This window comes from Cydia pomonella, chromosome 2 (genome assembly GCF_033807575.1).
Source record: "Cydia pomonella isolate Wapato2018A chromosome 2, ilCydPomo1, whole genome shotgun sequence".
Taxonomy (NCBI): domain Eukaryota; kingdom Metazoa; phylum Arthropoda; class Insecta; order Lepidoptera; family Tortricidae; genus Cydia; species Cydia pomonella.
The window spans coordinates 8313664-8329574 of NC_084704.1; the positions used below are offsets into that span (position 1 = coordinate 8313664).

General features: G+C 42.2%; 2 protein-coding genes across 2 annotated transcripts in view; one reads left to right on the plus strand and one right to left on the minus strand.

The window, feature by feature from the left end:
- Positions 1–15911, minus strand: part of LOC133533033 (SWI/SNF complex subunit SMARCC2) — a 29095-nt gene that overhangs the window by 10263 nt on the left and 2921 nt on the right. The window contains exons 3-9 of the mRNA XM_061871949.1: positions 7883–7996; positions 5736–5904; positions 5365–5519; positions 5101–5244; positions 4034–4158; positions 2271–2383; positions 1562–1716 (exon numbers count right to left, since the gene is read on the minus strand). Of these exons, the coding sequence (XP_061727933.1) occupies positions 1562–1716; positions 2271–2383; positions 4034–4158; positions 5101–5244; positions 5365–5519; positions 5736–5904; positions 7883–7996 (975 nt within the window). The remainder of the gene's footprint in view (positions 1–1561; positions 1717–2270; positions 2384–4033; positions 4159–5100; positions 5245–5364; positions 5520–5735; positions 5905–7882; positions 7997–15911) is intronic.
- Positions 10303–15890, plus strand: LOC133533012 (regucalcin-like). Its single transcript, XM_061871926.1, has 6 exons — positions 10303–10491; positions 12802–12937; positions 13492–13692; positions 14124–14342; positions 14681–14793; positions 15575–15890. Exons 1-6 carry the CDS (start codon positions 10405–10407, stop codon positions 15818–15820), a joined length of 1002 nt encoding a protein of 333 aa, XP_061727910.1. The 5' UTR covers positions 10303–10404; the 3' UTR covers positions 15821–15890.

Below are 15911 nucleotides of genomic sequence, written 5' to 3' on the forward strand. Positions count from 1 at the left end.
CAACATTTGAAAACATGGTCACGAGGATGTCGTGCCAAAACATGTCGAAGGCCTTGGAAGAAAATAAGGCCTGACCCTATTACGCTCCATTGCTGGGCGGGCGTGGCGGGCGACGGCTCGGGCGCGGGTGGGGGTGGCGGTGGTACCTGCGTGTTGGAGTCGCTGTGCTTGCCCTGCGAGTCGTCGTGGGTGTCGGCGACGGGCGCGGGCGCGGGCGTGGCGGGCGCCGCGTCGGCGGGCGACGGCTCGGGCGCGGGTGGGGGTGGCGGTGGTACCTGCGTGTTGGGAGTCGCTGTGCTTGCCCTGCGAGTCGTCGTGGGTGTCGGCGACGGGCGCGGGCGCGGGCGTGGCGGGCGCCGCGTCGGCGGGCGACGGCTCGGGCGCGGGTGGGGGTGGCGGTGGTACCTGCGTGTTGGGAGTCGCTGTGCTTGCCCTGCGAGTCGTCGTGGGTGTCGGCGACGGGCGCGGGCGCGGGCGTGGCGGGCGCCGCGTCGGCGGGCGACAGCTCGGGCGCGGGTGGGGGTGGCGGTGGTACCTGCGTGTTGGAGTCGCTGTGCTTGCCCTGCGAGTCGTCGTGGGTGTCGGCGACGGGCGCGGGCGCGGGCGTGGCGGGCGCCGCGTCGGCGGGCGACGGCTCGGGCGCGGGTGGGGGTGGCAGTGGTACCTGCGTGTTGGAGTCGCTGTGCTTGCCCTGCGAGTCGTCGTGGGTATCGGCGACGGGCGCGGGCGTGGCGGGCGCCGCGTCGGCGGGCGACGGCTCGGGCGCGGGTGGGGGTGGCGGTGGTACCTGCGTGTTGGAGTCGCTGTGCTTGCCCTGCGAGTCGTCGTGGGTGTCGGCGACGGGCGCGGGCGCGGGCGTGGCGGGCGCCGCGTCGGCGGGCGACGGCTCGGGCGCGGGTGGGGGTGGCGGTGGTACCTGCGTGTTGGAGTCGCTGTGCTTGCCCTGCGAGTCGTCGTGGGTGTCGGCGACGGGCGCGGGCGCGGGCGTGGCGGGCGCCGCGTCGGCGGGCGACGGCTCGGGCGCGGGTGGGGGTGGCGGTGGTACCTGCGTGTTGGAGTCGCTGTGCTTGCCCTGCGAGTCGTCGTGGGTGTCGGCGACGGGCGCGGGCGCGGGCGTGGCGGGCGCCGCGTCGGCGGGCGACGGCTCGGGCGCGGGTGGGGGTGGCGGTGGTACCTGCGTGTTGGAGTCGCTGTGCTTGCCCTGCGAGTCGTCGTGGGTGTCGGCGACGGGCGCGGGCGCGGGCGTGGCGGGCGCCGCGTCGGCGGGCGACGGCTCGGGCGCGGGTGGGGGTGGCGGTGGTACCTGCGTGTTGGAGTCGCTGTGCTTGCCCTGCGAGTCGTCGTGGGTGTCGGCGACGGGCGCGGGCGCGGGCGTGGCGGGCGCCGCGTCGGCGGGCGACGGCTCGGGCGCGGGGGGGGGTGGCGGTGGTACCTGCGTGTTGGAGTCGCTGTGCTTGCCCTGCGAGTCGTCGTGGGTGTCGGCGACGGGCGCGGGCGCGGGCGTGGCGGGCGCCGCGTCGGCGGGCGACGGCTCGGGCGCGGGTGGGGGTGGCGGTGGTACCTGCGTGTTGGAGTCGCTGTGCTTGCCCTGCGAGTCGTCGTGGGTGTCGGCGACGGGCGCGGGCGCGGGCGTGGCGGGCGCCGCGTCGGCGGGCGACGGCTCGGGCGCCGGCGCCGGCGGCTCCGCGGCACCCGCGGCCGGCGTCGCGGCCGTCGCTACTCGACAATGTACAACATCAATATCATATAACATAGAGAGGCCAATTTAATTAAATGAAAATGTTTTAACAGAGAAAAATTACAGCAATGACTACTGTGAAAGAGAATGAAAGTTAAATTAAAATAACAATTCTAAATTCAAAAACGGCTATTCAGCGTACAGTTTAGCAGACATTGTGTCGTGGGCGCAGCAGAGGTCAGTAGGTCGCATTTTGACATGAAAAAATAGCAAAGGTGATAGCAGTAATTAGAATATTTTTTAAATCGGGCGCAGATCTGAACCAGAAAATCAGTCTAGAATCTAACCTTTTGAACGCCACGCCTATCGCACGCGGCGCGTAATCGTGAACCTTGTCGGTACGCATGAATGTTGATATTGGGCTGTAGCCGCGCGCGTCATATGACGTCTTTGGTGGTCAAAAGGTTAACGTAGTTTATCATTTTACAGATTTTTACTCAGTTTTAAGTAAAAATCTATAAAATTATAAACTACGTTATTTTCTAGACTGATTTTCTGTTGTTATCGTTATAATTTCCGGATTATGAATTACTTTCTCTCTCGGGCGGGCGCTCGGGCTCGGGCGTGGGCGCGACGTCGGTGTTGTCGCGCGACGCGGCGTCCTCCTCGTCGTCGCCGTCGTTGTCACGCTTCTTCGTCCCGCGGCTGCGCAAACCGGTTTGTATATATAATTAACGCAAAGAAATTAAAACAAGTCTTTACCATTGTTGGCGCCAATAATACAATTTTCTCGTAGGTACGTACTCTTGGTTCGGCTTTATTAGTATTATGATAATTTCCTGTATGATGAGTAGGGATTGCAATCCGGTCCGGCGGATCCGGTAATTCGGCCGGATCCGGTACTTTTCAGGAGCTACCGGATCTGGTCCGGATAAACGAAACGCATAAATACAGAACGCACTGTGCGTTTTAGATGAGGAAAAGACGACGGATGAGAGGTATGAAGTTGAACAGAGCATAAAACGAATGAAAAAGTTTAAATTTAGTTTAATTAAAATATATTTATTATGACGATGACTGGGAACAGAAATTGCCTTTCATGTTGGTGGCATGATATGACGATTACATAAATACTGTAATAGAAGGAAAAATTTAAGGATGGAGATGCCATGCAAGGCATTTGTAATTTATACTAAAGAGAAGGTTAATGTTGTGTCATAATGTGACAGGAGATTAAAAGTAAACAAATGAGCAGGATTAAGTCGGCGGTACATTTCCTTCATGTAACTTTTCTTAGGGAGTCCCTTTCCGCGATGGATTTCAATCCTACACTCTATTATTTTTCGCATGAAATCGTCGTGTCGTGTTCCATTCCCTATAATTTGACCAATATAATTTTCTATAAATTAAGAAAAAAAAATATTTTTTAACTCATACAGTCAATCATTACAACTTTCTCGGGAAAAAAATGTGGGCAAATTTAATATCATTTCGGTTAATAGTATAATATCTTATTTTCTGAAATGAATGGATGTCAATTAATTTAGGAATACGTATTACGCAAAAAACTAGAAAAATATGTCATTTAATTAACTTTAATATCCCTGTACCAAACCGGATCCGGCCGGGTTATGGCCAAAATCCGGCCGGATCCGACCGGATTGAAAATCAATCCGGTTTGCAATCCCTAATGATGAGAATGGTTCTAATGAATAGGGGTGGTCCGACATGCATTGGCCGGTTTTTTATACCACTGGCACAAATTATAGGTTTTTCATTGTTCATTTCTAAAAAAAATCAGCCAAGTGCGAGTCGGACTCGCGCACCGAGGATTCCGTACAAACCTGTAGGTATATATTATTATATGATGTAACTAAAAATTTACGGTTTTCGTAATTTTTCCTTTATCTTTGCTATAAGACATTGCTGCGTACCAAATTTCAAGATTCTGAGTTCACGGGAAGTACTCTTTAGGTTTTGATTCCCTTGCGAGTGTCGAAAATTTGCGGAAATTTGCGGCATAAACGGCTGTATCTTTTGATTGCGTTGGCTTAGAATTTGAGTTTGACGGACAGTAGACGTAAGTATTTGATATAAATTCCAGCTTGATACCTATACGCGTTCCTGAGAAAAACGGTCTTGACAGACAGACAGACGGACGGACGGACAACAAAGTGATCCTATAAGTTCCGTTTTTTCCTTTAGAGGTACGGAACCCTAACAAGACACCCGACATTTTTTTCAACGATTTAACACGTCTATAAAAAATCAGTGTCAGCTTCGGCCCAAACTGAGTCAACATCGGACCTTCGGTTTCCGTTTCAAATCCAGTTTTAGTCGGACAATAGAATGTACCTCTTTCTCTTGGCGTGTTTCTGAGGCGGCGGCGAGGGTGAGCGCTTGCGCTTGCCCTTCTTGCCCTTGCTGGACGTCTCGCCGCCCGGCATCAGCTCCTCCACGGACAGACGGAGCTTGTGCACCTGTAAAACAACACCATCATTATTACGTACACACAAGAGGATAAATAAGCCCAATACAAAGTTATCAGGCAATAGCGTGCAACCAACAAATAGAGTAAACAGCCGCATGGGGCATCACAACCAGACGTTCAAAATAACTTACGCTCTAAAATAATATACGAGGCATTGTAAGAGATCCCGCTTACCTCTCACACCACTATATCAGTTCGCAAAAATGCACGTAGGTCGTTCTCGGACTGTAGTTACTCTGCTTAACGACCGAGATCGTAACTCTATCTTTTACACAAGTGCTCTCAATTTCATTTCATTAATTTCATTTTGTACATCGCATTTGAAATTATACATTAAAATAGGCTAACATAAACACAATAACATATAATACACACACATAATACACGTTAATTTGCTCATAGATTACCAAAATAATTTACTAATAAAAAAAAAACAATTATAATAAAATATAGAATGTCAGAACTTATAAAACTAAAAATAAAGAATATGTCAATTACGGAATAATTCTATTAACTATAGTGACATTCTATCATCATGTCAATAATTGTATAATGTCAATCCAATAAAATAATTCTAATTAGTAGGCTGACAAAATTCTTTCACCGAGTAAAAACACTTGCTTAGCAAATATGTCTTAAGCTTGGTTTTAAACCTGTTTACATTGAAGATCATCTTCAATTCAACCGGTAATCTATTAAAGAGAATAATGGCCTGATAGCTTGCTGAGTGCTTATCTAGTGTAAGCTTAGCCGTGATAGTTTGTGGCAAGTCTTTTCTCCTAACTTTTCTCCAATGAATAGGCTTGTACGGTTTCTTTGGTTTGTTTCCATTAGGATTTACAGGCACTTTTGACCATACCCGAGTCCCGACCGACCATTATTATTATTAGCTACCATAGTATAAGATATGTAGAATTAGATGAAATCAAACCTTCTTCTTGCCGGCAGCGTCCACCTCGTAGTCCTCCTCGTTCATCCACTCGTTGTACTGCGGCAGGTCCAGCACCCACGCCGCGGTCACGCGCCATGGCTCGCTGCGCGTGCACTCCCAGTTGGCCGTCTCCGGCACGTCAACCTGCAAACACGGCGGAGAATTAATAATTCAGTAGCAATATACCAAAAAAATTCAGATCAGCAAGACAACCAAGCTCGATAATCCAATTGCTCCCAGTCTCCTGTCCCAGAGAGTACACACCGGCAGGTCGGCCTGCGCCCAGGTGTCGTGGCTGTCGGGCAGATAGTACCAGTGCACGAGCACGTTGGGGCCGCGCCGGAACACCGGCCGCGCGTACTCCTCTTCCACCGGATCCACGTTCGGGTAGATGATATGCGTCGCATCCTCTTCGTCTTCTGCAACCAACCAAAAAATATACTAACTCTACATTTTTAACCACTTTACAAAATCGGACTAATAAAAATAAAATCGGACGTAAGGTTAGCTTAGATTGTTAATCACTAAAATTATAACGTTGGGTAAAGGCAATTATTTTTAATTAATGCTGTCACGTGTCTATACTTGCAATGTACAATAATATTTTTTTTAAAAATTAAAAGAGTAGAACCAACCGCAAATCTCTCCCTGATGATTAACGACGATATCCTTGACCTTGTTGGCGGTGGTCTTGTCGACTTCGGGCCGAATGAAGACGCAGGGCGAGCGCACCACCTCCGCCCCCAGCAGCGCGGACTCGATCTCCATCATCATCTGCACGATCAGGTCCTTGCGCGACGGGTTCTGGAAAGGGGTGCGGGGGAAAGGGACGAGAAAGAAAAAATATGTTAGCAAGAACTTGAAGCGTTTGATAACTATGAAACCTATCTGGAATGGAACGGATATTTGAGTTAACACACTATACAAATCATTATAAGCTACTCGAAGCAACAAATTTTTGAACTATATTTCTCAATTAATTAAGATTGACATTTCTGAAGTTTTATGTAATTTAATTTCAAATTAAAATGAATCTCATGTAAGAAGTAATTTTTGCAAAATGTTGAATTGTCTGATTAAATACTGAAATTAATAACGTGAAAAGGAGAGTAGCTTATGTAATTTGAGTTTTAACATTGTAGATAATTTATAATTTATCCTCGGTTCTTTGTACGTGGCTATATACGATAATAGTAAATACATGCTGATGTGAGTAACAAAATCACACTTTTGAAGTATTAGTTACAAACACAAAGTTGTTATAACACAAATAAAATTCAAAAGATTTGTTAAGTAACGACAAAACCAACAAAACAAAACTAGTTATCCTTTTTTTATTCATAATTTAAAAAGCCAAAGAAAAACACAATGGGCCCGGCATGAAATGAAACAAATACAATGGAAACAAATGTTTCAAAGCATATCTAAATCTGACAATTTATCAAATTTTAAACATATATCATATTAGAATATTAAGAATATTGAATATTTCTTAAGGTGTCTTTTATATGAGAAAACAACAAACATGTAAGACATAAAAGTTTTGATAATATTAAATTCGGGTGCCGTTCCACTCGTGATATTTACAAAAAAAGTGTGATAGGTATTTATTATATATAAAAAAGTGTGTGTTTTCTGTACAATGGCTATACATATTGTACTTGTCTTTGTGCGCTTGGTTTGGACTACAACACGAACGCGCAGGTTTGAGGTATGAATGGAAGGGCTGTTAGTAACATTCAGTCATCCATAATTTTGATACGTGTGAGAGCGAGAAAACGTCCGAATACATATAGGTGCGTGTTATTCCGTCATCGTCACGCGAGGCTATTGAAAAAAAAAAACTCGAATTGAGTTCATATTGTTTATATAATTAGATAGAGAAGAAAAATTGGATCGTTACTTTAACAGTGAAATGCGTTCAAACATATAATTGCAAGTTTTATAGATCAACCCGTTACGACGCTTTTTTTTAAGCAGAACTCGAATAAAAGTAGAGTAACGGCACCAATAATGGGACATTTAAGAGAAAAGTTTGAGTATTTTTATTTTTCACCGACATCTGTAAATTTTTTACCGCTTTATGCTGTTTAAGTTGGATGTCGAATTCATCCTTTATGTGTTCTATGTATTGAATGAAAGCAACTGAAATTGGTTTCAATATTATTAACCAATTAAAACTATGTTTTTTTTGCTCCAGTCATGGGATGTATGGCGTCATTAATTTTCAAACCAACAAATATCAGTGAAAAATTAAACTTAAGAAGCTTTTAAACGCTGACAAGAAGAATGTTGTCAGCGTTTAAAAAATGATGGCAAAAACTTGTTTTACAGGATTTGTCTATACTATCCCATTACTGGTGCCTGTTCCATTATAGGGGTGTTTACTATATAACAATATCGCCTCTGAAACAAATTTGAAATAAACGACCATGCTCCTTTTTCTGGCTAACTGCATTACTAAAAAGAGACGGTTAGTCGTGTTTAGGAAGTAACTTGTGCTAATCATACACTATAGAGGATTCGTCACACGGAAGTAATCCTGCACTCACACGTGCGTTGCGTCCAATCTAGCATCGTGTGTTGGACCCCATGTCTCTCGGTATTAGACTAATATGAATTCCTAAACTGTCAAATCTAGTGGGTTTACATAATAACATTAATCTAATAACGTTCGAGACATGAAACCCTGTAGAATAGAAACGGGGTGGCTGGTGAGCGAGCGTTGCGGGGCGGTTGGTGGGCGTGGGCGGGGCGTGCGGCGAGCGAGCGGCGTGCATACCTTACCGACCTGGAAGTCGAACTTGCGCCACCGCTGCTCCGACTTGAAACGGAACATGGTGGCGAGCACCGTGCAGAGCGAGCCGCCTGGCTTCATGTCCATGAACACTTTCATCTGAAACCAAATACGCAGTTGTAACGAATGTCAGCCCAGGCCGCGTAGCCAACGTTACAATCGTTCACGCTCCGTAGCGTATCGTAGCTATCTCTCTCTATCACTCTTCCATATTAGTGCGACTGTGACAGTTGCGTTTCGTTCGCCACGGAGCGTGAACGATATGCACGTTGGCTACGCGGCCTGATCATCAGAGCGAAAACGAAAGACATATTTGTGTTTGTAATTATAATTGCTACAACTTTATAATTAAAGTTTTTACAACTTTAGATGACGTAATCAAACACAATCTGTTAATTAATCTTCCCATTTCCCATCAAAATAATTACCTATTATTTTAGTACTAGACAATACGAACACATTTTTAAAATCTAAAGCAAGGTAATTTGACATCAACAAACAGGATCGAAATGGTTTGTCATTATTATTTTGTCCTCTTCGTTTAAAATCATTATTTTCACGAAGACTAGTACTTAGGCAAAAAGACGCGATTTATTCTATTCTTAATATACTTATACAGAATACAAAGCAAAATTCAAGCAAGTTCAAGGCTTGCGCTCTAGAAATTTAAGCACATGTAATAAAGAACTATTAACAAGCCTTAACAGGACAACCGTTAGTCATATTCAATGGGCCATCAACGATGCGAATTATTACATTACAATTCTAAAACAGCGAACAAACAATACGTTACATTACGAATGTTACGATTAAGATTAACTAAGGTCTGTTTTTTTATTCCGTAGACTAAAATGACGTTTCATATGTAAGACATGACATTTCTTAGTACCACATGAAATGTCATTTTAGTCTACGGAATAAAAAAAAACAGAATATAGAGACCCATCGAACGGATGCCCCGTTTAAAAAATATAAGTAAATTAAATCTAGCGTCTATGTACATTGTATATTGAATAAATACAGTTACGGGACTTTTTGTTTCTTTTCGTTTCCCATACAACAACAATAGTAGGCGATTAGATTACGAGGCAGTCGGAAATGAGCGACAATAGCGCACTCCACAGTCTCAGTAAAAACATCTTCCTAAGTTGTGACATAATTAAGAGCCTTGGCCGAGGTCAGACATCCGCAACACGACGCTTGTCTGTGACTTTGAATTAAGTTTTGGCAATTTGCAAATAAAGATATAGCGAAAAACAATTTTGAGTAATGTAAACCACAATATTATGTATACAAAACGTTTTATTATAATTATAAGGAACATAAAAGTTTTTGGCATTGCAGAGAATTGCCTTATAGGGCAATTCAATTATTATCAGGCTAGTGTTTCATCTGTTATTGTATTAGCTAATTAACTAGCTCGTATGAAGCTTGCTACCGGATCTAGCGAACTCACTGAAACAAGCGCCTGTATTACATTTTGCGGATATGCCAAAGCGCGCAGAAATAAATGTCAGTCTAAAAGCATTTATAATCAACACAACTTATAAACATTGTAATAAACATAGCCCTTGTCCTTATTACCTCTCGTGACAATGAGCAGCACCTCGCCGCACCTAAACAACCTAGGTAATATATGCGTAATCAGCGCTTTGAATAGTTCTGAGTAGTTACTCAGATGACCGTACCGATGTTTGTTAGTTTTGCTGCCAGTATGCCATGAATACTATTGTGTATAGCGATGAATATAAAAAGTTGTAGAAATGAAGCCTCCGTTAGCGGCACATTGCTCTCGCTTTCTCATTCATCAACAAAATGAACATTTTGACGATCGGTCTGGCCTAGTGGGTAGTGACCCTGCCTATGAAGCCGAATGGTCCCGGGTTCAAATCTTGGTAAAGGCATTTATTTTGTGTGATGAGCACGGATATTTGTTCCTGAGTCATGGGTGTTTTCTATGTATTTAAATATTTATATATTATAGGAATGTTGTTGTCTAAATACCTACAACACAAGCCTTATTGAGCTTATACTGTGGGACTCAATTTGTGTAATAATGTCCTATAATATTTATTTATTTATATATATATTATGCAAATACTTAGGTACCTCTGTTAAAAATACATAGCTACATTATCAATAATCATTTATTATTCGAACCGTGAAAGTAAAATACAAATTAGTTCAAAATACGAATGCAAACATTTCAACTTCGCGTATGTGATTGTTACATTGTAAAGATAACTGTACGTAAAATGATTCAAGGTTGCTTTTTCTAAAACCCAATTCATTAAAGTATGAGCTTGCGAAACTATCTATTGGATAAGGCCAACGAGTTTTATTAAATTCGCTCATTGAGGCTCTGTAATAATATACTACGTCAAACGTCTACTGCTTAATCGCAAGGGCCGGTTCTGCACAGTGAGATTAGACGCAGGGAGGAGAGGCCGCTTTGTGAACGTAAAATTTTGACAGACATACAAATAAGTGTAGGACAAAAATATATAATGAAAATTATAACTAGTGTGATTATAACGGTTGCATTCGCCAGTGCGTGCTGCTCTAGCTCTAACAATGCACCACTAATAAGAAATGTAAGTGTTGTTATTTGTAAAGATTTTATTTGACAGATGTGCCACTCTACAGTAGATAAATAAGCGTTGAGTGATCGTTGCCAGCTACCGTATTGGTGTGAAATATTGGTTCAAGTCATTAAAACAAATTTTTAAGCGACTGGAGGTGCTCAATTTCGTTGTATGTATATTTTTTATTACGTTTTTTCAATGTTCGTTACCTCGGAACTCCGTAATTTCTGAACTCATTTGGAAAACTATTTTTGTTTAAAGCTTTTAAAGGTATACTTATAGATACTTCCAGCTTGGTCCTATTTTTGTCATAGTTCAGTTCCGATGATAGTATCAGTATTGGTCCGACTCTAGGGAGGGATTTTTGTATTTGCATTATGAAATCAAGCGCTTGCTTTCAAAAGGTGCCATTTGATGAAGATGAAGGATGAAGTGGAATGGCTGGTGATAGCGATTTGTCTTCTTTGTAATAAGTTTGCTAAACAAGTAAGGTTTTCAAGCAACATTTTTTTCAAGGTCCAGTCCAGTTATGATGACGAGTTCCATGAGGAACTGAAGACTCCTATTCTTCTGCGACCTGCGATCTTATAAACAAACTATAGCGATTATTTTTTTGGATTTTTAATGCATTTTAATTTAATTGGTAAAATCGAACTACTGACGAAGAGCAGTATAGAACTCCTCAACGAACAGTAGTTTAACTATACCTTCTTTGAACTAATGAATAATTGTAAAATTTAAAAATGTTGTGATAGGAGTATGCACTTCAGTCGTTAATGATTTTAATTTTCAAAGTGTTTTGTGAAAAATGGTTATTTCTGTTAAAGATTACGCGGTCAATTTGCTAATGATAGTGTAAATATTGGAATTTTTATAAATCCATCAACTAATTGACCGAACGAGTGCGAAACGTGACCGTCTGAGCTTGGGCCAATTATGCTTTCGTATGTCTGTCGGGCTGTTCTTTTCTTTGGATCGCATTTCTCAGCTGATTCTTGTGAGCAGGTCCGATAATTAATTGGATTTTTATGGTTATTCAGTTTTAGGTTTTTTTTTTTCGAAATAGCAAAACATCTTTCAGAGCTATTACAGTATATTTTTAGGAAAATAATTTCCTACCTACTTTATGAAATTAAATAGTAAAATAGTTATTATTTGATGTCCTTTAAGTATACATACAATTTTGCATTTTAATTGTAAAAAAGTTGAACTTCTCGTCTGGAAAAATAAATAATTAAATATTATTTTTCTACTCGTGGACTGTAATAGTTGAATTAAGATTTCGTATACCAAACTATAATTGCGTACCATCTATAAGCTCCCAACTCAACTACCATATTCATTTCGAAACGCTGTAGTCAACTGTAAAAAAAATACCGATTACTAATAAAAAGGGGAAAATAGTCGCGAGTCTTTTGGACTACCTTTTTGTCTACTGAGATACTTACCAATTTTTATTAATTATTAAGGTTTTATAATAAAAAGAGTATTATTTTAGATGACTTCTAGAGAAAGTATTGTATACAAAAGAGATATATTCAAGCTTTTCAATTTCGTACCTACCTTACTTAGGCAGCTTAGCAAGCTTCGTTGCGTAAACACGGTACTCTACTGAAAAGCTCTCTATTATATCACGATTGTATAAAATACTATTGTGTTTGTTCATCAGCAATGCATGAACAAGTGTAATGTTTCTACGTCAATAGTATTTGCTTTAAATAATTTTCATTATCAAATACTCTTCACTTGGATGGTTAGAAAAATAAGTTTGTTAACTTTCTTAATATAATATACCTATTAATCCGTATAACCCGATAGCTAATAAGAAGAATTGTTTGTACAGTCAGCGTCAAATACTTTGTAGCAGTCAAAGTGGCCAAATAGTTCGGTACACCATACTAAACATAGGGTGTACCGAACTATTTGGCTACTTTGGTTGCTACAAAGTATTTGACGCTGACTGTACTCGTGGGTCACTGTCTTCCGTTGCAGCTAGGGAGCTATGACGGTAATATTTAAACTTACGTAAGAATATATCCTGGTTAACAGAAATACGCTTTATGGACCACTAAGTTCACCCAACAGGGACCGTGCGCGTTTGAGTGTCTGCCATATTGTGGCCTGAATGGGAAACATAAACATTTACATTGACACTTCACGCCAAAGCAAGTGCTGCTATCTACCGTTCTCGTACGTTTTCTTGTGCATAGTAGGTTCTGCCATCTTGTGGGCTACATTGGAAACATAAACTTCACATTTACATCTCGCGCACTTTATGCACGCTCCCTATAGCTTCTATTACAATTATTTTGATTACAGATGTACCGTGGTGGGGACCACTTCGAGGGCCCGCACTGGTCGCAAGCCGAGAATGCGCTGTACTGGGTGGATATCTCGGGGCAGACCGTGTACCGCCTCGACGGCCAGACCGGGAACACCACCAGCCGATACATTTGTAAGGACTGTTTGCATAACAGTATTCAGGTGTCACGTCATGACACCAATCGCGTGTGTGGATGTGTTCGCTGTCCACTCACTCCACACTCCGGACTCGACGGCCAATTTAATTGGTGATATTTCGCACACCGGAATTGTAAGCCCAATTAAGTGCCAAAACTACATGTATATGAGCTTGTTGCATTTATTTGCTCAAAACAAAATATCGTTCATTCTACATTATTACATTACAACGCAACTTGTGGAATAAAAAATAAATAGGGTAAAAAAAGTGTACACAACTACACACTTTATTCAGTTGAAAATGCTGCAAGATATGCAAGTGGAATTTTACTTTTGTATCCAAAAATAATAACTTTAATCTAATATTATCTTACTTGTCAAATCCAAGACAAGCCGATGCATTGGCTTTTGTTTTATAAGTTTGATTACCTATAATAAATTGTAAAACATGACAAAATCCAACTCAATTTTTGATGCTATTTGATAGACGGATGATTTATTTTACCTTTACTGTTCCTTATACCTTCTAAAATCGGAACACTCTTACAGCTTACGGGCCCGTGACATTCGTTGTCACAGTGCGCGATAATCCCGGGGTGGTCGTGTTGAGCGCGCGCACCGACGTGTACCTCCTGCACTGGCAGTCCAAGGGCGACGGCGCACTGCGTCTGCTCACCACTGTGGACCTCGGTCACCCGGACAACCGGTGCAACGATGCCAAGTGCGACGCGAAAGGGCGGCTGTGGCTCGGTATGTTGCCGAACGTTTCTGATTGCATGATATAGGTACTTGAGCCTATGTTGAGCATTGTGTACTTCCTGCAGTGATTGACCAAAGGCCACGGCGAGCTGCGTCTACTTACGACTGTGGAGTGGTGGCACCCAGACAATCGGTCTTCAAATCACATATCCCACAACCCAACATTTTAGCATAGGGTTTTTTCACAATAAGTTAGGATTTTAACTGTCCAAAATACTATTAACGTGGTGTATTTAGTAATTTAGTGCAAGTACCCGCCCATTTATTTACGTTTATCCCTGGATTATTTAAAAGCTTTTGTACCGTAGAAATCATTAATTATTCAAGCACGATATTTCCACATAGAGATGAATAGTTAAGATTTTAAAATATTTACAGGCTGAACTACTAAATATAATAATTAACGGCCGTTTTTTTTCCAGGAACAATGGGCAAAGAGACAAGCAAAGACGTGGAGAAGGACCAGGGAACGCTTTACATGATAGACCACTCGAACTATCTCCACCCGGAGGTGAAGGTGCGGCCCGTGTCCGTGTCCAACGGCCTGGCGTGGACCGCCGACAACAAGTTCATGTTCTACATCGACTCGCCCAGTAGGAACATCGACGTTTTCGACTACAACCTTCAAAACGGCTCTATACGTAAGGAAGTTTTTATTAGTATATACTACTTGTGAACAACTAAGCAGCTCTTTTCTTTTGTCAGATATAGTGTGATTAATGATATATTATAAACAGAGTAATGTAAATCTATGTTGCTAAAATAGAATTAGTCTAATCGGGATGAACATATCTCCAAAAACGTTAATGTTACTTTGCTTTTAGACCAAAAGGACTAAATATTTGTTTAAATATTTGCAAAAGCAAATATTAATTGAAACACTTGAATATCTATTGCGCATTTAACTCGAGCTTGTCGAATCATAGAGTGAGAGCATGTCAACCACAATAGAAATGTTAATGACAATGCATTGTTTCAGGCAACAGAAGAACGCTATTCAGCTTCCAAGCAAACAATGTAACGGGCGTCCCAGACGGCATGACGATAGACAAGGACGACAACTTGTGGGTAGCATGCTACGGTGGAGGAAAGGTCGGTATATTTTAGTGTTCAATCTTAATACAACCGGGACAGTAACCTGCAGCTCCAATGAACACAGCACGCGATCGACAGGCCGCCGGTTTCCGGCCGGGCGTCTCTACACTATATCTACATCCAATATAATAAGTATTAAATCGTTTAACAGTGGCTAAGAGTCTACTTGTTTTTAACGACGAACATTTTCTTAATTATCCAAGATGATTTACTGTCACGCTACTCTCGTCTTTGTCTTAATTGATATTTTCGATACTTGCTTGGCCGTAGTTCAGCAAAAAAGATCCATCCTCAAAAACCTCCTCAGAATCCGTCCGAATTGTACGACGAACATTTCCTAAATTATCCAAGAGCTACTCACGTCGTTATCCCTTCTGTGATCAAGGGCTATACGGTGCTTACGTTATAGGATGTTATCATCATCATCATTAGGATCATTTAGGAAGGACGTAGTTTAGCAAAAATAATCCAGCCTCAAAAACGTATCTTTTTGACAGAAACTAAAAATTTAACTGATATAATATTTTTATTTGACACAACCTGAGCAGAATAGCAAAAGATAGAAATAAGTTCCGAGAGATGGTCGCCGACGTCAGATGATGACATGGCACAACAAGAAGAAGAAGACACAAACTAAAAATTTAACTGGTATATTTTTATGGGTTGGATCCTTTTCCCTAAATTATGTCCAGTATCGTATAGCATCCCATTTTGTCAAACGTCAAATACTAAAGACTAAAACAATGGTAAACGCTGAATGATAATCTTCTTTTTCCAGGTAATCAAAATAGATTCTCGAGCCGGCAAACTACTGGAACACCACAAGCTGCCCGCATCAAAAGTGACCTCAGTCACATGGGGTGGACATGACCTGTCCATCCTCTATGTCACTACTCGCAAGAGTCACAGTCCAAGCGAAGCGGCCCAGGAGCCTGAAGGTGGCTCACTGTTTGCTATAGAAGGCACCGGGACTACAGGCGCGCCGGGCAAGGAGTTTGTATTTCCTGAAGCATCTCAATACTAAGTGGGATTGGTTAACCAATAACAAGTCATTAATAAAATTTGATTGATATTTATTGGAATTAATAATACAAGCCCTACTTATTTTAACCTTG

Coding starts and splice junctions, on each gene's coding strand:
- LOC133533012 (XM_061871926.1), top strand. CDS start 10,405: ATGAAAATTATAACTAGTGTGATTATAACGGTTGCATTCGCCAGTGCG. Junction 12,938..13,491: donor CACCACCAGCCGATACATTT/GTAAGGACTGTT, acceptor ACACTCTTACAG/CTTACGGGCCCGTGACATTC. Junction 14,343..14,680: donor CCTTCAAAACGGCTCTATAC/GTAAGGAAGTTT, acceptor GCATTGTTTCAG/GCAACAGAAGAACGCTATTC.